At 41.7% G+C, this 22,310-nt stretch overlaps 1 protein-coding gene across 1 annotated transcript in view; it reads left to right on the forward strand.

The window, feature by feature from the left end:
- The window catches only part of PIEZO2 (piezo type mechanosensitive ion channel component 2), a 330,637-nt gene that overhangs the window by 302,649 nt on the left and 5,678 nt on the right, over positions 1 to 22,310 (forward strand). The window contains exons 30-36 of the mRNA XM_081802552.1: positions 3,714 to 3,773; positions 7,063 to 7,229; positions 8,186 to 8,352; positions 14,002 to 14,169; positions 16,693 to 17,106; positions 17,421 to 17,679; positions 20,570 to 20,752. Of these exons, the coding sequence (XP_081658678.1) occupies positions 3,714 to 3,773; positions 7,063 to 7,229; positions 8,186 to 8,352; positions 14,002 to 14,169; positions 16,693 to 17,106; positions 17,421 to 17,679; positions 20,570 to 20,752 (1,418 nt within the window). The remainder of the gene's footprint in view (positions 1 to 3,713; positions 3,774 to 7,062; positions 7,230 to 8,185; positions 8,353 to 14,001; positions 14,170 to 16,692; positions 17,107 to 17,420; positions 17,680 to 20,569; positions 20,753 to 22,310) is intronic.

The following is a 22,310-nucleotide window of genomic DNA, read 5'->3' on the forward strand; positions in this document are numbered from 1 at the left end:
AAAAAATAAAAATTAAAAAAAAATATTGAATGTACATATCCTACTACAGATCAGTCCCACTTCTAGATGTGTGGCTTAACTTGAAGCAATATTTGCACATGTGCACAAGACCCATGACTACGAATACAAACAAAAACTTATAATTCTATTCAGTAGTTTAAAAAATGAGATGGATTACAGTTGAACAATGTCGGGGTTGGGGCACTGACCCCCACACAGTCAACCTTGTATAACTTTTGGTTCCCCAAAAATTTAACTACTAATAGGCTGCTAATGACCAGAAGCCTTACCAATAACATAGTTGATTAATACATATTTTGTATGTTATGTGTATTATATACTGTATTCTAACAATGAAGTAAGCTAGAGAAAAAAAGGCTATCAAGAAAATCATAAGAAAGACAAAATATATTTGCAGAACTGCATTGTATTTATAAAAAAATTACCAGAGTATAAGTGGAACTGCACAGTTCAAACCTGTGTTGTTCAAGGATCGATGGTACTTTGAACTTGACATATTGTTAAATGAAAAGTATTATGTTTCAAATGGCATGCACATTTTAAAACCATTTACGAAACCGTGGAAGCCAACAATGTTCCTCAAGACAGGATTTTGCATTTTTAATGGACGCATATAATAGTGTATAAATGCAAGAGAAAGATCAGGAAGAATACTTAGCAATTAATAACAGTGGTTACTTCTGGGAGAGGAGTAGGAGAGGAGACTCTTCTGTGGAGAGACTGAGATTAGGTGGTTGATTTTAGGGAACTTTAGGCTTATCTGTTATATTTTGATTCTTTACAAAGAAAATAGACATAGATTTTTTGTGTGAAATTAAAAATGTCTTCAAAAATCAAAGAAAAGGAAGCATAATTACTAATGGAATTCCAGCTACAAACTCTCTCTCCTCTTTGACCATTCGGCTCCCTGCTGCCTCCTGGTAGCTTTAATTTTATTTTACTTTATTGGTTCAAAAGACAAAATGAAGACACAGCCAATGTAACAAGTCAAACAGTCAAGAGGTAGATGTGATAATCTGCTGTGGAAACCCATCCCCGCAGGTGCCAAGTCCTCACCATGTGTGGTGTTCATTTCCACTCCTTACTCATGTGGGTATGTAAATGTGTGCAGGCACCATTTCCTTTGTTTATTTTCAAAAATGAGTTCATGCTATACAGATCACTCTGGTATGTTCATTAGCAATGTGTCATGAACATTTCTCCAATTAAGTATTTATAAAACTATATCATCCTTTTTTAATGGCTGCAAAAACATCTACAATATGGATATGCATAATTTATTCAACTATCCCATCACTAATGGACATTAAGTTTGCTTCCACAATGAATAATGCTATCATAGATAGCCTCACACAGAAATGCATACAGTCATACATACATATGTGTGTGTATTTAAATGCAAAGCGAAAAGTCAGGAAGAACACAGACTTTCCACAGAATAGATTATCAAAAGTGGGATTTCTGAATAAGGGGATGTGATTTTCTTTACTTTAATATATATTTTCCCAAAAGGTTTTAGAAATTCACACTCCTAGGTATAAGGTACAGGAGTATCCATTTCCCTGTAGCCTTATCCTACAGAATGTTATTATTTTTTTTTTTATTGTTTGTCTTTCAAAGGGATGACAGATGGCTTTTATTTTCATCTGAATTTTCCTAACTAATGAGACTGAGCATTTTTTATTTCATATTTTCATGGTATTCTGTACTTCCAAATCTGAGATTTAAACATTTTTATCATTTTCCATAATATCATCCTATTGGGTTGTTTGTCCTTATTGATTTAGGGAATATTTATATATTATGGATATTATCCTTTTCTCATGTGTTACAAGTATTTTTTACCCATGCAGTGTTTATCTTTTGATTTAGTTTTGATCTATGTTATCTAAACAATTTTTAATTTTTTCTGATGTCAAAGAGGTCTCGATTCTTTTTGCAGTTTCAGGGTTTCCTTGTTGCTTAAGAAAGTCTTTCCCCCAGATATTATTTTCCTTTATTTCCTCCCAATTTTATTTATATTTTGAATTTTTATTATTCTGTGAAGTAGAGATCTAGTTTGTTTACTTTTACATAGATAGGCAATTATGCTATCCCTGTTTATTAAATTATTCTCCCTTTTTCTAGTGAATTTAAATGCTACTTTTGTCAGTATTCAGCTCCCATTTATTCTTTGGCCTGTTTCTGGACTCTGGACTCTGGTCCACTATCCTACTGTCTAGCTCTGGGCCAGTGTCATCTATTTTTGAGTTCAGTGGCTATCGAGTTAGTTTTAATATTCAGTGTTGCAAGTTCCCCCTCACCATCCCCTTTATTTCCCCCCAACTTATATTTACTATCCTCAGACATTTGTTCTTACAAAATTTTCTGATGAGCTCTAAAAATGTGTTTTTAGTCATCTTGTAAATATCTCATTACTCTGTTTCATGAAGATGAGTCCATGTGCAGATGCTTACCTTCAGATCAGAGACAGCAATAATTAAAAGGTGTTAGGACGAAAATAGATGTTTATTTATTCCTTTAGTATTTATCTAGCCCCTTCTTCTTTGGTAGAAGGGCTTGTCCCTTCCAGATTACTACCAGACAGATGAAGCACGTCTATTCTGCCCTCCTGAAGTGCCCGGAGCCATTATAAGTGTTTCTAGGCCGTAACTCATTTGATCCTTTGAGCGTGGGGCCAGGAGAAAGGAGGACTTACAGCTAAGAGTATAAAGGAATGAGGTGCTTCATGAAAAACTGTTTTAATAGGGCCTGACATCATTCTGGCAAAAGAAAGAAAAGCTGTGTATGAAAAGTAAAGAGCAGGTCAGCTTAGTTGGTAAAGACGAGATGTGATGGAAAACAGCATGGTAGAAAATACATTTGGAAAGGTTAATTGAAGTCAGTTCATGAATGGTCTTAGTACTACCAGATATAGTAACAGTTGAATTTTTAGATAAACAACAAATAATTTTTTAGGCTAAGTATAATGTGGACATACTGTATGGGACTTAAACTAAAAAGATTAATTTTTTTTCATAAATTCAAATTTAACTGGGTGTCCCATATTTCCATTTGCTAGATCTGACATCCTTAGCCTGAAATAAGAGGCTAAAACATAAAATGGAGCCCTATATAATGTTATTCTATGGGGTGACACACTAAAATATGTAACATCACCTCAAGGTATTCAAAATTAAAATGTCATGTTATGTATCAGGAGTCAACACACTCTTTCTGTAATGGGCCAGATAGTAAATGTTTAAGTTTGGCAGGCCATAAATCTCTGTGGCAACTCGTGTCTGCCAGGATTGGGGGAAAGTAGCCACAATGTGTAAACAAATGGGTGTGGCTCTGTTCATTAAAATCTGAATTTCATATCGTTTTCACATGCCCAAAATATTGCTCTTTTTAAGATTTTTTTCAACTATCAAAAATATAAAAGCTGTGTTGAACTCATAGGCCATTTAACAATAGGAAGCTGGCAAGATTTAGCCTGTGCATCATAATTCACTTATCCCCAGTTAAACGTGATTCTTACTCCGGAGTAAAGAGAATCTGAGAGCCATGAATTCTTACAACTTTTCCCCGTGAACTCTTAAATTAGGCAGAATAGATTTAATTACAGAATTCCTTTTAGTCCAGAAGAGTAGTGTTGACATTTAATTTACCCTAAAAGGATCTAACTCATGTTTATTGAACACACTCGGCAGGTCCTGTGGAGTGGGAAGACCGAGAGGAGGAACCAGTCAAAAAGAAATCTGATGGACCAGGTAACCACACAAAGACAAATATGAGCTGGGGGAAATTTGAAAATGTTGCTTTCCCAGAAGGTATGTCATGGAAGGCTGCCTAAAGATAATTCGTCAAATACTGTTTCTGGACTTTGACTAAATAATCAGTGTCCCTTGAAATCTCATCTCTAGTGAAATTTCCAAGTGAATCCTTAAAGTAGATCTGACGCTTACTCTGTTGGATTAAATGTTGGATTAGAGTCAGTTTGCAAATTATCTTACCCAAATACCCGTGAAAGGGGATTTGGGGGAGCAAATTATAAATGTCCCGTGGAAGCCACCAAAATAAAAGCACAAAAAATATTGGCAATTAATTTTAAAGGACAGAGAAAGAAGGAGTTAAATGAGAGGTAAGTACAGTGGGGGAAATGAGAGGTTCTCTAGAAGCTTAGGCCAAAGTCCTCACTTGACTGAAGGGAGCACCAATTCCCAGTGAGTTTGCTCAGGACTCTACAGCTACTAAGCGACAGAGTCAGGGACCGAATCCATGTTTTCTAACTCCTAGCTCAGTCATAGTGTCGTTTGGGCTTCACCTAACATGTGACTGGGAGGAAGATTTTTCCATGAAGGAAAAAAAAAAAGCTTCCAAATGAAATGAACTCAAATGCCTCTCTAATTCCATAAACATGCCATTTCCTCCATGTCACAGGGTTGGAACTCCTATGTACATTATTTCTCAGCAGGCCAGATTTTCAGGCGCTGTTAGTGTGGACACAGACACTTCCAAGGATGCCATCTGCTGGCCCCAAATGAGACTTCCCCAAGGCTGTCTAACACGTCTTTGGCACAATTCTTAAACTTGAACCCCCATTTCCAGAGTATTTGACTCACACATATGTGGAAACAGATGTTCTATTATTGCTGCAGAGCTACATACAATAATAGCAGCACTTTAGATCACACATCGCTGCCGGGCACTTCTCCAAGAGCTTTAGGCATCTTCACTGTTTACCTCAAAAACCCTCGCCCTTATCGAACAGATAAGAAACTGAGGCAGAGAAAGATTAGGTAAATTTTCCAAGTCTACACAACCACTAAGGGGTAGAATTGGGATTTAAACCCAAAAAAGTCTAAATCCAGAGTGTGTGCCCTTCATCACTCTGCCTTACTGCCTCTCTGGCTAAGAAATAAATAAAAATTAAAAATGCAATTTCTCATGTTAGTTTGTGATCACTCAAGTTAAGAAAGTGTGTGTTATTCGTGTCTCCAAGATGGCAATTTTAGTCTTGCCATCAGGACTGTGCTCCGCAAAACTGTGAAATAATCATATGTATCATCACCACCTCACTGTGAATATGAGAAAAAAAATAAATTGTCCAAAATGTGAGATGCTACTAAAGTTTATTAATAGGTGTAACTGCCAAGTCCTTCAAGCTCAGACTTTCTTTTGATGTCTACACAACGGAGCTGGAGAGTCCACCTAAAGCACTGAGGGAAATAGCACCTTGCTCAGATTAAACCCAAAACGGGTTGCGGGGGGAGGGGCAAGAGCGATATAGGTGCCCCTGGCCGCCTCTGGCTCAGAATGGCTCTTCTGTGGAATCTGCAGGACCTCCCTCCCTTCAGCTTCATGTAGCAGCTGGCCCCTTCCTGGGCTTCTTTGCTCAACAGACGATACTCTCATTTCCTTCCTAAAGTACGCCTCACGGACCAGTGTTAGGTGTGATGGCATTTTACAGAGGCTTTGGGGGATAGCGCGGGTGGAGGGCAGTGACGGCAGAGGTAGGCAACAGCTTCTACGGGAAAGTCCGTGATCACCATTCCTGCCTCAGTGGGTCTCTCCCCAGCTGGTGCCTCTGGGGCCTGGCTCATTAGATCATTCCCACTTTCTTCCCCAGGTACCAGCTGGCAGCTCCAAGATTCCTGTTCCTTCAGTAGGTAGAACTGTTCAACTCTTCTTTGTCTCTACCTTGCCCACCTGGACTCTGTCCTGAGGCCACACCGTCCATAGATAAACTTCCCTTCGATGCTTCTCCTTTGGAAAAGAGCAAACCTTTCCCTGCAAGGGATTCTGCCTTCCTCCTAGGCAACCCAATTCACAAATAACTTCTTTCCCCTTATTACAAAATTAAATTCGGAGTCAGACTGTGGTGTTTTGGTTGCGGGAAGGTTGAGGGATACCAGTTGTTTTTCTTGGTGCTGGTAGTGGTGGTGGTGTTTTAGGGTTTCGTTAATAAACACTAAGGCAGTTTTTAATTCATTGTGATGTTCACTAAGTATTCGTTTTACTGCAGTCAGTGTTTGACATTGCTAATAAGACAAAATTTTTCAAATACCAAATTAAAAAATTCACATGGGTCAAAATTTGGTGGCTTGAAGCATTCCGTATGTACCAGTTGAGAAACCATTGGCTTACGGGAATGGAGGGGTAAGACAGACAGTTAAGATGCCATCTTTCCTCTTTTATTTTGATTCTGACCTAAAATAAGTTAGGTCACAAGTGTGGAACCTCCTCCAAACTTAAGGATGAGCAGGGAGCTCTTGAGGATTCCCTGAGGGCACGAGAGAGGCACGCGTCTGCACCCAGACGATGTCCCAGACACGGTGGCAGTCTGAGCAGAGCCTATCATGCTTGGTAGCTTAGCCGGGCTCCCCACATCACAGCTGCTGCTAGGGAAGACAACCCAAGAACATCAGGAATCTCACAGTGTCTGTTGGTCTGGACAGGAGCGATCCCATGTGCAGAATTCTGTAGTTGGCACAGCTCAGTAGATGAAATAGGAATGATGACGATAACTCAGTCGTACCAGCGTGCTCCTTGTATACGTACTGAGCTCTTTACACAATAGCTGGCAGGTGATTTAACTGAAACGCAGCTGCAGTGCCAAGCATCAAAAGTCTTACTGAATCAATAGAATTGTTTCCAAAAAATAATCATGACTTAAGAAAAGAAGAAATTTATAGAAAAAGCATGAAAGGATCTGGTTTCCTAGACAGATAGACTGTTTCGATCTCTCCTCTTTATCAAACCTAATATCTGTATATGGACCTATTCTGACTGATGTTTTGACCACAGGATAAAAATTCCATCCCAGTTTGGTTTTGATGCTTGCAGTGCATGTGTAGAAAGACCCACCCAGAGCTTCCTATACTGCCTGTCCTCCTCCACGCCCCCCATCATGCTGAGTGTCACGGCGTCACTCCGTATTAGGTATGCAGGTCTGAAACCAGGTCTGCCTTTGTTAAGATATCACCGTGCTACACAAAACAGCAAAACGGCTGACGGCATTTTGCTCCTTTGAAATCTTGTCACTTTTCTTCTTCCTAGATAATATCATCAAGAGGATATTTAATATTTTGAAATTCACCTGGGTTCTGTTTCTGGCAACAGTGGATAGTTTCACAACTTGGCTTAACTCCATTTCAAGGGAGCATATTGATATATCTACAGTTCTGAGAATTGAAAGATGCATGCTGACCAGAGAAATTAAAAAGGTAACACTGTTGGTACAATTCTTTTTCTTCTTCCCACATTCTAAAGATTTTAAAAGTCAATGTCCAGAGCTCCAAATAGGATAACACAAAATCTATAGTCTGTCTTTCGGACAGTCTTTACATAGCCCCTCTGTTTTCCTGTATATTTAAATCTGTTCCATGCACAGAATTAAAATAACCAGACGCTGTATGCGCACACACGCACACACGAGTCCTGAGACAGTGGCCAGCTTATTCATTCTGTTCCTTCCCCTCACCAGTTTGCAGGTGCACAGACTCTGCTGTCTCTTGATGGATTATGTTGTTTAGTCTGGAAAGTTTGATCTGAAACTTCTCAGAAGAAAAATTAAGATGTATGCAGAACAATAAAACATAGTCATATACAGTTTATAGATAGTATTTAAAACTGATAGTTTGTTTCTGAAAAAGTTACTATCACTTAGCCAAATCATCTACATATAAGAAAGGATTTGATTTTTAAAGTTTTTATCTTATTTTTATTGTGATACAATTGATCTGTAACCTATTAGTTTCAGATGTACAATATAAGGATTCCATATTTGTATATATTGCAAAATGGTCACAGCTAGTCGACTTAACATCCATCACCACACATTGTTCCAATTTTTTTTCTTGTGATGGGAACTACTAAGTTCTGGTCACATGCCATACAGTCACCATGCTGTCCGTGACATCCCCGGGACTTACGTATTTTATACCTGGAAGTTTGTGTCTTTTGACTATTTTCACCCATAACCAAGAAGGGATTTCTTGGGAGCCTTACCCAGTGATATTGGGTGCCATTAATGCAATGAGTTACCGTCAATCCCCACCTTGACTAGCTTTGTTTTCATCTTTGCGCAAGGTGGGCATGCCGACTGAGAGTTCTCAGTATGGAGAAATGCCAGGTGGCTGCACGGGCAAGTAAGGACTGTGGCAATGTCTCCCCTCCACAGGGCAACGTTCCCACTCGGGAGAGCATCCACATGTACTACCAGAACCACATCATGAACCTTTCCAGAGAGTCTGGACTGGACACCATTGATGACCGTCCTGGCGTTGCTTCCGGCGCACAGCCAGCCCACAGGATGGATAGCTTAGAGTCACATGACAGTATCTCCAGGTACTTCCCGTTCTAAACAATGGTTTGACCAAGGTGCAAAGCTGGGCTTCAGCAGTATGAGACATGAATGTGTGAGGTGAAAGTTAATCAAAAACGTACATGGATCCCCACCCCCTTCAGGGGACCTCCCTGCATGCAACAAAGCAAAAGGAATACTGTCCTCCCCTCGACTGAGCCAGATAAAATCAGGCATCAGTGATAGGCTATTAGAGGGGTGCCTGGGGGGCTCAGTCAGTTAAGTGTCCAACTCTTGATCCCACAAGTCTCCATCTCAGGGCTGTGAGTTTGAGCCCTGTTGAGCCCCATGTTGGGCTCCACGCTACTTAAAGAAAAAAAAAAAAAAATAGACCATATTAGAAATACCAGTATGACTCGCGGGCACAGGACAGAGACTTCCAAGCTGGAGGCAAGTCAGAATGAGCCTTCCCGATCACAAAATGACTATTTGTGTCAAGGGCCGCATCTTTAATTCCTCTGAAAAAAATGCTGCCCCACAGAGTGTTTTCTATACTAGAATCTTCTACCATCTGTTACTATCTTTGATCTTCTCCTTTCAGAATTGTTACTTTGTGATCCATGATAAAAATTCAAGAAGCGAGTCTGTCAGCTTCCATCTTCCCTGGCCCATGTGATCATGAGCATTGTCTCATTACAAGGGCCCTGCCCTCGCCACGGGCCAGCAGGATGCACTGTGTACGGGTTACCTCACTGTATCCTGCTAAGACCCTACAGGATGCATGTTATCATCCCCATTTTAACAGAGCACGAAGTTCAGTTACAGAGAGGTTAGGTGACGTACCCAGAGCCACACGGCTAGGAAGTACTGTGAAAGAGAGTCAGGATCCAAAGCCACATGGTTTGGCTCAGAGCCCAGTCTCTCAACCACCGTGGTGTGCTGCTTCTCATGGCCTCTTCCTGCACTCCAGGCCAGCTTGGAGAACTGACCTGTCTTTCCTCCTGTCTGTCCCCGGAAAGCCTCCCCAGTTCTCTGCCTCAGGTTCTAGAAAGCTGCTGCGGCTTGCACTGAGCTAGCTTCCGAGTTGAAGCGGAAGTCGTGTCTTTGGAAGTGGCTGACATGCCAGTGGGGTGATTAGCTAGACAGACGAATCACACCTTGTATACATTTTCACAGGTCAGGAACGTAATCACTGAGGACATTTGTTGCTTTCATTAAACATGTCTAAAAGCACCTATTCCATGCCAGGCCCTGAACTCGACTGGGAGATAGACACACAAAGATACATCATCTCTAAGTAGTTGGAGTCTGGGAAGAAAGACCCACTGAGTTGGGATTGGGATTGGGATTCCTGCCGTGGGAAGGGCTGCGGACACAGCCTGCAGGCCTCCTGTCTTAGAAGGCCTGGATGGCCTGCAGTCCCACGTCATACACTGTGCAGAGCCTCAGAGGCCTGGCGGAATATCTGTCCTCCACAAATAACGCCTATGTTACAGGACAAGAGAGGGGAGGGAACTGAGACTATTTTATTGATACCAAATCCCAAATAGATAACCACAAGTTGAAATTGCAGCCTGAAGTGGGAGAGGTGGGTAAAAAAAAGGTTACCTTGAAGAGCTATGTTTCACTGCTGCTGAATTGCTTCTCCAATTGTGCCTGTTGTCTTGCTACCCAATAATTACCTATTGATGCAGATCTATATTTATTGGTATGGAAAGATATTCACTGCATTGAGTAAATGCCGAGGTTTAAAATAGAATGTATGCCCAAAACTCATTTTTATTTGTGAAAAAACATATGTATTCATATATTGATTTAAATGTGATTTTTGTACAGATAAAATTCTGCTTGGGTATATCCCTTCCTGCCCTCCACCCCTCCCTCAAAATTGGTAGCGATTCTTTTAAAGTTCTTTGAGGGATAATAAAAGGCATTATATTTTCGATTTAATTTGGGAATAATCCTTGCTCATTTGTCAGTTCCAAAGAAACAGACATATTTCAGCTATTGTAGATTTCTGTGAGAAGAGACACTGAGGACAGAAACTCTCAAGACTTTCAAGGTCAAAACATTTATTTGCTAACTGAGATCCTGTTCAAGATGCTTTTAATTTCTAGAATAAAATAAGCGATTGTTACAACAGTGGGTATGCTAATAAAAGTTTCTCATTCTCTCTCCACCCAAACATGCCCACATTTCTTAATCAGTAATTTCCAAAACCATTAGTAAAAGCAAAGTTACAAAGTGAAAATTTAGTGTCATGTCCCTTGATTGACAAGTTCTGACAGCGCCCCCTTGTGTGCCTTCCTGAAAATGCCCCACAACCTGCATTTTTGAAAGGGGAGCTTCATTTTCTTTGGGCAGACTCCGCTGAGACAAAAAATCATTATGGTTTATATTTTATTTTTATTTTTTGCAAACCATAAATAACTGTCCTATTTGGAAGACGCCAACGTTCTTAAATTTGTTCTTCTTTCAACAATTTTCTCTATATAGATCAGTAATTTAAACAGAATTATTTTTGCTTTGATTCATTTTTATGCAAAAACTGAAAATCCATTTTTACCCACATTATACCAAGTGACTTCATGGGTAATTCTTCCCTTAAAAATAAATAAAGACTGCATGAGCACGTTTGCAAAAATGTACAAGTGTGTTCGCAGAGGCAGGGGGAGACAAGATTTGTTTGAGTGAAAAAAACTTTTGTCCAAATGTAGTGGATATTCAAGATGCTGACAGACGCTGCTTCCTAGTTACAGGGGTGTATGAAGGTCCACAGGGGATCGCAGAGTTTCCAAATCCACCTACTTTATAAGCTATTCATGACCAAAGAACTGGTTTGGGGAAAAAAAGGGGGGAGAATGGTAAGATGAGAAAACTGCTGAGATATACTATCTCCCAAAGGGAATAAGTACAAATAAATACAAAATTTTCCCACAAATTTTCAAGGGTTTCACAGGCCTCCTGACCTGACTTAACAATAGCTGCTCAAGAACCAAACTCAGAATCAAACAAATCAAAGAGAGTATTAGAGAGTGAATTGAAAATAAGTTGTCCATAAAATAAACATACTTGATTCCTGTATTAGGAACCTTTAACTGCATAACAACTGACAACATGCCCAGCTAAGAGACTAACTTAATATTATAAATCACAACCTAAGAGGGATAAAAAAGGAAGAAGAAGACTGATAAAATCAAGTAACTGCCTTTAAATCGGACCCAAGGTTACAAATATAGAACGGTACCCATGATCAAAAACCATGAGGTAGGAGTTATTTAAATCCATTGATTGCTTTTTAACAAAGACTGTTAGAATACCCCCCAAATTTAGAAGTGGTCAATCAGTCAATGAATTTACTAGTAGAAAACCACTACCTTTAAAATTAGTTCCTAATGTATCTTTTACTTTTCACTTCAACCTAAAGAAAGGGGAGAAACAAGAGGGTTCGTTATGTCGTTAATAAATGAATTAACACACCTGCCCTTTTCTTAATGGCTGAGCTCCACTTCTAGTTTTTTGCCTTAGGAAGCTATCAAATCTGCAGGCGAAATCTGTCCACATGAAAGTCAACCAAAGGGACGCCTGGGTGGCTCAGTCGGTTAAGCGTCTGCCTTCAGTTCAGGTCATGATCCCACGGTCTTGGGATCGAGTCCCACATCGGGCTCCCTGCTCCGCGGGGAGCCTGCTTCTCCCTCTGCCTCTGCCTCTGCCTCTCTCTCTCTCTCTCATGAATAAATAAATAAAATCTTAAAAAAAAAAAAAAAGTCTACTAGAAGCCACCTGATTTCTAGAAAGGCAGGAGTCTTCCCAAGAAGCGATTCCAAGTGTGGAAGTTCACTCGGAGACACCTGTGTCATTAGACAGGGTCTAGCACTGGCCCACCGTGGGGCTGCGCATGCTTGATGTGGCCCCGCCCCCTGGGCGGAGACCCTGCCTGGGTGGGGCTGTCCCACAGGCCACGCTCCTGTGCCGGCATCCCTGTCACCCATCTTCACCTTTGGGCGTACTGCAGATGGGATGAGAGCCCAACAAATGACTTTGTATTCCCTTTGACTTACTGCAAAAGTCACTATTTCCTTCAGATCCAGCTGTAAAATGGCACTTGTTTTAATGGTTGTTTTATGAAATCAGATATCATCTACTTTCCCAGAAAATAAATTCTTTTAAATTGTGCAAGAAACATTAGATGACAGTCTAAGGAGCATTCCTAGATATGAAGGAGGTGGTTCTCCCCTGAAACATGTCACCTAAGAGGCTGCCGTGTGCCCCGAGGTGGCTCGAAGTGCGGGCTGATCAACGAGGTGACAGCAGCTGTCCCTTCAGGCTTGTCATCTGGGCCTGTTATCAGAAAGCTCCTCCTCTTCCCTTTCACTTTTAAAACTGCCCTGGATTGGACCACCAATTGGTCACACTCCACAGAACCCAACTGGGTGGGATGGTGTGGGATGTGAGGGTCAGCTGCTGCGACAGTGGACCTAGGCATTAACAAGATGAGTCAGACTTCAGGATTCCAACAGTGGTTCCCACGCAGAAAATCTGAGTAGGGCCGCAGGGGAGGGTACACGGTATTTTTTTGCCTGCAAACCCCTAAAAGGCCATGGGGGTGCGCCTCTAAAAATAGGAAATTAAATACAGACGTTCAGGAGCCAGGCCATTGGTGCTCGGGGTGGAAGATGCTTATTCTAGTAGCCTCCTTCAGAGGCTCTTTGGGGTGCTTGTCCCCCTTTGGGTTAAACTATACGTCAGCACTGAAATGATGCCTACGTCGTAACTGTGTCTGCTTCTTCTCCTCTAGTCGCTCACGCAGTCCTCAGTCCTGAATCCGCCACCATTCCCTCCCTGATTTTTGCTCCGTGGGGGCAACATGAGGATTTTAGCCAATGGGTTCTCGCCCTAATAATATCTGCCAAGACCCAAAACATGATCCAGAAGAAAAAAAGTCATTAGACAAAATGAGAAGTTAACAGACAAAATGACCCTGCCGTCGCTAGACTTCCTCTGTTGTTGTTGTTGTTTTTGGTACCATTTTATTTCTTTTTTTATTTTTCTTGGATGTTGGTTTATATCCGGTTGCATATCAAACCAGCATCTCTTCTCCACGCAAGGCATCTAGTTTGGCTTAACTGAATACCACTCAGAAAACAGGGTGGACAATTCAGTTCCTTGTGGTCATTTCTGAGCTTCCCTCTCTCATTGTTGGAGACTGTTATTTTTAAAACACTAAAATGTTCTGTATACATTTTACACGAGCAGATATTTCTGCTTCCGCAATTGGGTTACAAAATGCTTTCAATGCACTCAGAATTGGGAGCTCCAAATAAAACATATTGTCTTTAATGAAAACAGCAAAAAGCTCAGTTACAAAGTTATAAAGTATGAATTCCGCTCTGCGCAAGGCATGTTGGGACTTGTCATTGTTCCCGTTCCCTGCCCGACCCGGAGAGGGGACCATTCATGATTCATCACCAGCTGATACATTTTTACAAATCGAGAACCGCGGTGTCTCACCGTGCAGCCAGCCAGGCCCCCCCGACCTCCCTTCCCTGAGCCCCGCTGTGGTGTCGGCATCCGTAGTGGTGGTGTCGCGTGTGGTTTGCTGCATGGCGGTGTGTCGGTCGACTGATCCGCGTGTAAACTGATGTACCACTGGTGTTTTAACCCTGTGTCTCTGTGACTGTTTGCGCTGCTAGCTGCTACACCGAAGCAACCATGCTGTTCTCAAGGCAATCTACCCTTGATGATTTAGATGGACCAGAAACTGTTCCTAAAACAAGTGAGCGTGCTCGACCTAGGCTTCGTAAAATGTTCAGCATGGATATGTCCTCCTCATCAGCTGACAGTAGCAGTTTAGCATCAAGGTGCTTAACTCGTGCATGCTTTGTTCCAGAATTTTCTCACTTGTTCCCCTTCATGTCATTGCAGATATAAGTTCTTGTGATGTGTTTGTTTGTTTGTTTTATTAATTTTTATGTTAAGAATTTGCATGACTCACCAGAGCATCACCGCTCCTCATTCTGGGACATAACTGCTCATTCCCAGGACGGCATTCTCTGAAACTAACCGCTCTTCAGTTTTTGTCTGTTAGGAGTTTCTTAAAAATCCTTATCATAAACATTGTCCTCGTTTTGTAAGTATTTTACACTTTCCATTTTTAAAGAAATAAGCGTGCTTCCTCCTTGAGAGCTCATGTAGGCAGTCCTCACAGGGGAAAATGTGTCAGGAAAGACACATGCAATAGGAAAGAAAAAATATGCCACCTGTAGTCTTTTTAGTTGATAAGAATAATTCTGTAAAAGTTAGAATATATTTTGCCATTGGTTTTAGACAAGAGTATTATGATGCAGTAGAATATATCACCTTTGTAGACTGTAACTTGCACTGCTTTGGGCTTGAGTTGTCTCATTAAATCCTACCATAAAAGCATAATCATTTAGAAATGAAATTATTTACATAAGGTCCAAAAGTTCTTTTTGGAATTGCCTTTTAGAATGGCCCATGGGGGCACAGAAACATCAGCTACATTGTGCTTATCCTGACACCAAAATAACCCAATCCAAGACAAATTTTAATTTTGACTGCACATAGTGGTAAATCAGAGGGGTGTTAACTTATTTTAGTTGGCAGCTGAATATCTTAAAACAGTGCTGCAGTATGCTGGAGGCTGGCATTGATGGGAATGCCTTGGCCGTTTGAGATGTCCCCTGGCAGGCACATGCTATTCCATTCCACTTGGCTGAGTCTTGAAGGTACCAGGACAAGCTGAATCCCTTAGGGCTAGACCTGATCCAAAACCATAAAGAGCATGCTTGTAATTGGTTAGGATCCAACTGGAAGTTAGACTTGATGTGGGCTTGGCTCCACTGCTCTGAAAATTGTCTAGGGTGACCAATCTCATGAACTTCCTAGGAGGCTGTTTAATCGAGGTAAGTCCTAGGAAAAAATCCAGTTTGCCTTGACATTCTGAGAGCTTTCTATGTGATGTCCATACTGAAGGCCAAGGTCCTGGGAACATTAAACACATGAGTGGGCACCAAGTGCTCACACAAATGTTCTTCAGTCTCAGGATGCCACGAAGGGCTCTGCCTAGGTCTGATCATCCATCCATCCCATCTACACATCCATGCATCCATCCACTCACATTGATGTCAATGTGATGTCCACACTGGTGTCTGTGACACAAAAATGGGTACAATCTGTGTATTTGAGAATCTCAATGTGTATGGACCCTAGCTGCTCACTATATGCCATTCGAATAACAGTACAATTTCCGAGTCTAATACAGTATGGCTCTACATCCACCAGATTCCACAACTCCAGAACATCTTTGCCCTTCTCCCATTCAGGGGGCTGGGGTGGACAGTGAAAACAGGCATGCCATGAATTTCCCTGGTGTGGCTGCTGTATTTTCATTTCCAAAGTCTCCAGCAGGGACATAACAGGTAACATGAGGAGATAAAGGACTAAAGAAGGAGAGGTACAAGAGAGATGGACAGGTTGCTAAAAACAAAAGGTTAAGCTAAGTAGGGAAGCTTAGGGAGAATGAACACCCCCCAAGGGGAGCAGGTAGAAGAAAATAAGTTGAAGTCTTTTGGCGGGGAGAGAGCAGGAGTACACCCTGGGGGTGGAGCCAACAGTTCAAAGGGCCAAGGGTCCATAGCACTGGGGTGGGGAAAATGGTGGTGTTTCCATGTGCAAAGCAAAGAATCCAGTGGGGGTGGCTGGGAGCTGGAGAGATGGTGAAAATTCAGTCAAATGTAATAAGCACCGGGAAGAAAAAGGCAAAGGATGGAAAAATAGGGGGGAGGAACAGATATTCAAGAAGAATGCCATTTTTTCCCCCATAAAGCATGCAGTTGTTTAATTTAGCCAATGTTTTATCATTCCTATCCTCCCCTTATGGGTAGGGGTGGACGCATTGTGTAGAACTGAGAGTAGAGTACCTCCTGGCCAACACCCACAGACCCAGGCTGGCAAGGAGGCTTCCTGTTTCCAGTAGGCACCCTCCTTTAATAGAATGGTAGGTATGCTGCGCTAACTCTGTCTTGATTTGGGAATAAACACCGGAACCCCTGGCTGTGAGTCCTGACCCGATTTAGACCACCTCTGTGCATAGGTGGGTTTAGCAACTTATGAGCCATGTCACGTGACTTGCTCAGGTTTTCAACCCCCGTGTGTGTGCACTGTGGGCTTTTTGCTTTTAAGGGGCTTCCATTTGCAGTCTCTGCAGACCAGACGGGAACATCCTGAAGGAATAAAGCAGGCGGGGGGGGGGGGGGTATTTAGTTTTCTCTGAATGTTTTTATTGGGGAGTGCTGAGAAGGTGCCGGGAGAGTCGGGAGGATACTGAGACCGGGCTGTGTGCCCTCCCTCTCTCCGGACAGCGAGCCCACGCAGTGCACCATGCTGTACTCGCGCCAGGGGACCACGGAGACCATAGCGGAGGTGGAGGCCGAGCAGGACGACGAGGCGGCGGCCGGGGACGCCCGGCAGGGCGGGGAGGCCACGGCGGACATGGGGCCGGAGGAGGCCTCGGAGGCCTCGGAGGCCTCAGACGTCGGCCTCACCCCGGAGGCTGAGCTGCCGCAGTACTCCACCGAGGACGGGGACGTGGAGGCCCCGCCGTCCTACAGCAAGGCAGTCAGCTTCGAGCGCCTGTCCTTCTGCTCGAGGGATGACTCTGCAGGCCAGAGCCACATGGCCGTGAGTCCTGACGACAGCCGCTCGGACAGGCTCGAGTCCAGCATCTTACCGCCCCTGACTCACGAGCTGACGGCCAGCGAGCTGCTGCTGAACAAGTAAGAGCCCCGCGGGCGCTTCTGGGCCTTCTGTGCTTGAAGGGAGAGAAACTCCCGTGGACAGCCGTCCACCTCGAGGGTCAAGCAAATAGACACAGTGTTGGGTGCTTCCATCGTGAACGACAGAACTAGCAAAAGCTGTCCAGAGTAGACACTGGTGCCCACATTTCTTTCTGTAATAGGCTATTAGGTTGGCTTCCCCGGAAATCTGGGGACATGCGAAGCAGGGAGGGACAGGAGGGATCTTGCAAGGTGGAAATCAGTAATTTGGAGAAATGAAGAACCATTTGTTATCATGTTGTTTATTTTAATAGGATGTTCCATGATGACGAGCTTGAAGAGTCAGAGAAATTCTACGTCGGCCAGCCCCGGTTCTTGCTGTTGTTCTATGCCATGTACAACACTCTGGTGGCTCGCTCAGAAATGGTGTGCTATTTTGTGATCATACTAAACCACATGGTCTCTGCCTCCATGATCACCCTTGTGCTCCCCATTCTGATCTTCCTGTGGGCCATGCTGTCTGTCCCCAGGCCCAGTAGACGATTCTGGATGATGGCCATTGTCTACACAGAGGTAAGCTTGGGGTGGAACCTTCCTGGAAATCACTTTTGGCATTCACTCTAGGCGGGTCTGCCCTGTCTTCAGGACAGTTGAAATAGGATATTCAGCTAGATGGATGCTCTTAGATAGGCACACGATTATTATTAACAGCTGTTTAGTGCTAGCAATTGTATGTATTTTTACATTACACACCTCACACAAGATAGGTGCTACAGAGAAGGAAACAGCTTTAGTGAGACTAAATAATTGACCAAAGTTATCCAGCTGGCAAATGGTGGGGTGGGCTTTTGAAATCTGGTCATCCGTCCTATGATATTAACCACTGAGACAATGTGTTATGCGGAACTAAGTGTGGTGCCTGGTGCTGGTGGATGTCCAGTTGAGTGGACACTGAATTAAACAATACAGTAAGCATTTTGAATATAGTTTGGTACAACAGGCACATTTCCCATTTTTAAGCCTAAAAGCCAGTTTCCACACACCAAAACACAAAGCCATATAAGTGCCTATCTAAAAATCTGAATGACACAAGAGTAAGTTACCTTATTTTTGTCACATGTGAGGGGACAGGAGACACTCTTCCCAATTGTCTAAACCTGCTTTTCTATCCTTCCTTATTAAATATATAGAAGATCACAAATTTTCATGACAACAATAAAATTGGGCATAAAATGGGAGGCTCAATAGATTTGTGCCTTGGGTTATTGTAGTTCTTTGTATTCTGGGGTCTGTGAAGAAGGCTGATTTCCTTACCTGGCTCATAAGGGAAAGTTTTCGCTAGCAATGGTACTGTAATTGCTCCTTAAAGAAAAGAACTCATGATGGATGTACATTTAGATTCTAGAAATTTTGTAGGTTTATAGGTAATTCAGTAAAATAAAACAAGGTTATTTGCCAAATCATCTCAAAAGCATCAATTTAAAGTATTATGTATCTCATTTCCATAATAATTATTTAAATACATTTAAATGCTTATAAAAATAAAAGATGTAAAGCCAAATACATATCTATTATTTTAAGTAGTCTGTCCATCACAATCTCGCCAAAGTAATCATTTTTAAGTATTACTTCCACTACACCACTTTGTGATCTGGGACATAAATGACTCCCTATTTGGGGAATGGGTCTGTTCTCTCTAACACCTTTGAGTGAGGGAGTTTCTAACCTAGAAGTGGAAGAGGGCAGGTACTAAGAACTTAGAAAAGGGAACAAGAGCTACTTATATGTAGCTTTCATCATAAAATAAAATCGTCCTAGTTAAGTTAAACTGGGTTCTCCATTTTCTCCATCACACCAAGGAGTGAGGAAGTGGAAAATTAAATTGATGTTAATTCACTCTACAACTTAGACTATGTGCCAAAACCCTAGAACTGTGCTAGGCCTGAGAAAAGGACAATAAGGTTTTTTTTGTTGTTTTTTTTTAAGTTTTTCTGTTTCTCAATGGCTCACAGACTAATGTGGCAAACATATGTTGTAAACAAAGAACTGCCCTGTAATATGACACAAAACTGCATTAGAGTATACAAGAAAGATGGATACTGTGCCTCATGCAGGCTGAGTGGAGTGGAGAGAGGCTATCATGGCAAATTCTCAGTGGAAGACATCTTGGACCTGAGTCTTGAGGGATGAATGTAAAGTCACCAAAGGATGGAAAGCAAAGGGAGCTGCAAGTCATTGGGAATAACCCATGCAAAGAAACACAGGCATATGACGCTCTAGCATGTGCCAGGAATGACAGGTGGCTTTCGATGGCTGGAAGGCAGGCTGTGAGTGGACAGCACAGTAGCAGGATCTTGGGAATGTCAACAGGGTTTATGCTCAGGACTTTCTCCCCCTGGTATGGAAATATTTGAGCAGAGGCATGACCCAGTAATGCTTGTCTTTACCAAGGTTTTACACAAAATGAAATCATGTGAAGGCATGGAGACCAGCTGGGAAACTGTCTAGGTGAGAGGTCAGAGGATGTGAACTGACCCAGCGGCGATGAGGCTGAAGATGAATGGGTAAATGAGAAGTTCTAGTAAGAGACTAAAACAGTTTGGGGTGTGAGTGAGAAGGGAAAGTCAAGGATGGTCTTCAGGTTTCTGTTCTGGCATCCGGGATGTGACGGTGCTGCTCAGACGATAAGGAGCACAGGACTGTTCTTTGCAGAGGCTTGACTGTAAGAAGCAGAGAGACAGGAGAAGACGTAAAATGAGACTCTAGGTCAAAAGAGGATTTTTGAAATATTTTTATTGATGAATTACATATATTGTAATTATCCTCTGGTGACACAGATGTTAGAGGGATGCTTAAATGAGGCACATCAAATTTCTCATGTGTCTTTGTCGCAAACCACCTCTCTACAACATTTATACCCTGAACTAGTCACCATAACTGGCAAGTCTTTGTTTTATTTACTTTATTTCTTCTTGAGGAGAACTTCCAGGGAGCAATAAAATGTGAGAAGAAAGAGATCAGAGGAAAGTGAAAATAGGCATCGAAACTGCCTGAGATGCTCAGAAAGATTACAAATCAAAGAAATACATAAAATATAAACTTCGTTTTGTTCAAGTTTTTCTTCATTACTGTATTTTAATAGCTGAATAACTATATAAATATCTCATTAAGTCAGTATAAATTAGCCAAGTCCTCAAAAATAGAGAAAATCATTTAAGTAGGTGTTGTAAGTAACCGGACTGACCCTCATGTATCTGCAATCAGAGGCACTCACAAAAGTAAAATATTACTCTTGGTCTAAAGTCCATGTGAGAAGGATAATGTTATTATTCCACATAATTATGTTCATTCTTATCATCAAAATTATGAAATGATCTTTAAATTTTTTATATCACTGTTTTTTATATATAGCCATTTTTAAAAGGAGTAATTTTTTTTTTTAATTTCCATCATCCGTGTGTAGGTGGCAATTGTGGTCAAGTATTTCTTCCAATTTGGGTTCTTTCCCTGGAACAAGAATGTGGAATTGAACAAAGATAAACCTTACCACCCACCTAATATCATAGGAGTGGAAAAGAAAGAAGGTTATGTCCTTTACGATCTCATTCAGCTCCTGGCTCTTTTCTTCCATCGGTCAATTTTGAAGGTATGGCACATTAATACCTGACCAGCACATATTGATGATTGCAGCCACCTGTGATATCCCTGGAGAACCTGAACATTAGGACTGGTCATGAGGCCAGGGGGCCAATGAGTGCATCTCCTTGTATGCTCTTTTTCTTTCTTTAGCAGCTACGTTCATTTAGTGGACATTTTCTCTAACACTGTGTGCTCAGTAATGGAACTTGTTATAAATTTGGGAGAAAATTCCCCCATATTTCTACTTCTATTATGAAGATATCATACTTAATCCATATTTGTGGGAATTGCTTGGATGGTGTGCAATGTCTTCATGCTTAATACACTAAATTCTGCTCCTTGTTTAAGCCAGAACACCAGAGAGCTACAATTTAGGGTAGATCATATTGCCTCTCATCTCGATTCCAACTTCTGCTACTTTCTTTTAGTAGAATTGCTTTTGTTGGATACTTCTTGTCATGAAACTATTAGCTTTATTGAGAGACCATACATTAAATGGTTGCGTGAAGCCCAAAGCTGTGCTTCTTGTAAGCTTATTGTTGAGAAAGCCGTTCATTACACTACTCTGGCAAGACCTATTTACAGGATGGTCTGTCTCAGGTTCAGCAACTCTTGTCGTCCCCCTGAAAAACCATGTGGGTTTTTCGTCTTGTACATTGTGAACTATAAGCTAAGCTTGCAAATACACTACTCAACTCTAAAAATCAGAAATTGCTGCATAATACACATTTTATGTATCAATGTGCCAATTGTCACTACCTTACTTCTGTCTCTTATTTTAACCTGGTCTCATTTTTTATAAAGTATTTCAAATTCATTTTATTAAGTAGTATCTTCATTAGTTCCTTTTGAGAACAAGCTGACATAAGTTAATACACACACACACATACAGACATATGTAACAATGTGTTCGACTTCTGTCCTACTCAGCATGCTATTTCAAACTGGGCCTCCTCTGCGTACACCTTGGTCAGGATTTTCACTCTGTCTTCAACACCTTGCAAAATGTGCAAGTCCTTAACCCTCCACTCAGGGGGAGGCTTACCTGGGTCACAGGGCTGTGCTGGGTTTGCAAAGGTATATTATCCAAGGAAACCAGTTAGCCAGAATTGAATTTGGCTAGAATTTCCAGTTCTTCTGATAAGTTACCTGAATTCATAGAGTTTACTAATTCTTGTTATGAATATATTAACAAATATATTAACATCACTTCTTTAGTTCTAGAAATTAAAGTTTAAATTTCTGCATTTAAGACATGGTAGTATTATGTTGTATGTCAATTGCACCTCAATTTTTTAAAAAAAAGACATAATCATATAGATTGGGTCACTTCAGAACTCTCTTGCAACTTTTGTGCATCATTTAAAAAGTTTGTGGGGGCACCTGGGTGGCTCATTTAGTTAAGCGTTTGCCTCTTGATTTCAGCTCAGGTCATGAGCTCAGGGTCGTGAGATTGAGCCCTGCATCGGGCTGTGCATGGGGCATGGAGCCTCTCTCCCTCTCCCTATGCCCCTCCCCTGCTGCTCACACTCTCTAAAAAATTTTTTTAAAGTTAAAAATAAAAA

Source organism: Leptonychotes weddellii, chromosome 13 (genome assembly GCF_054177405.1).
Source record: "Leptonychotes weddellii isolate Sample4059 chromosome 13, ASM5417740v2, whole genome shotgun sequence".
NCBI classification, from domain to species: Eukaryota; Metazoa; Chordata; class Mammalia; order Carnivora; family Phocidae; genus Leptonychotes; species Leptonychotes weddellii.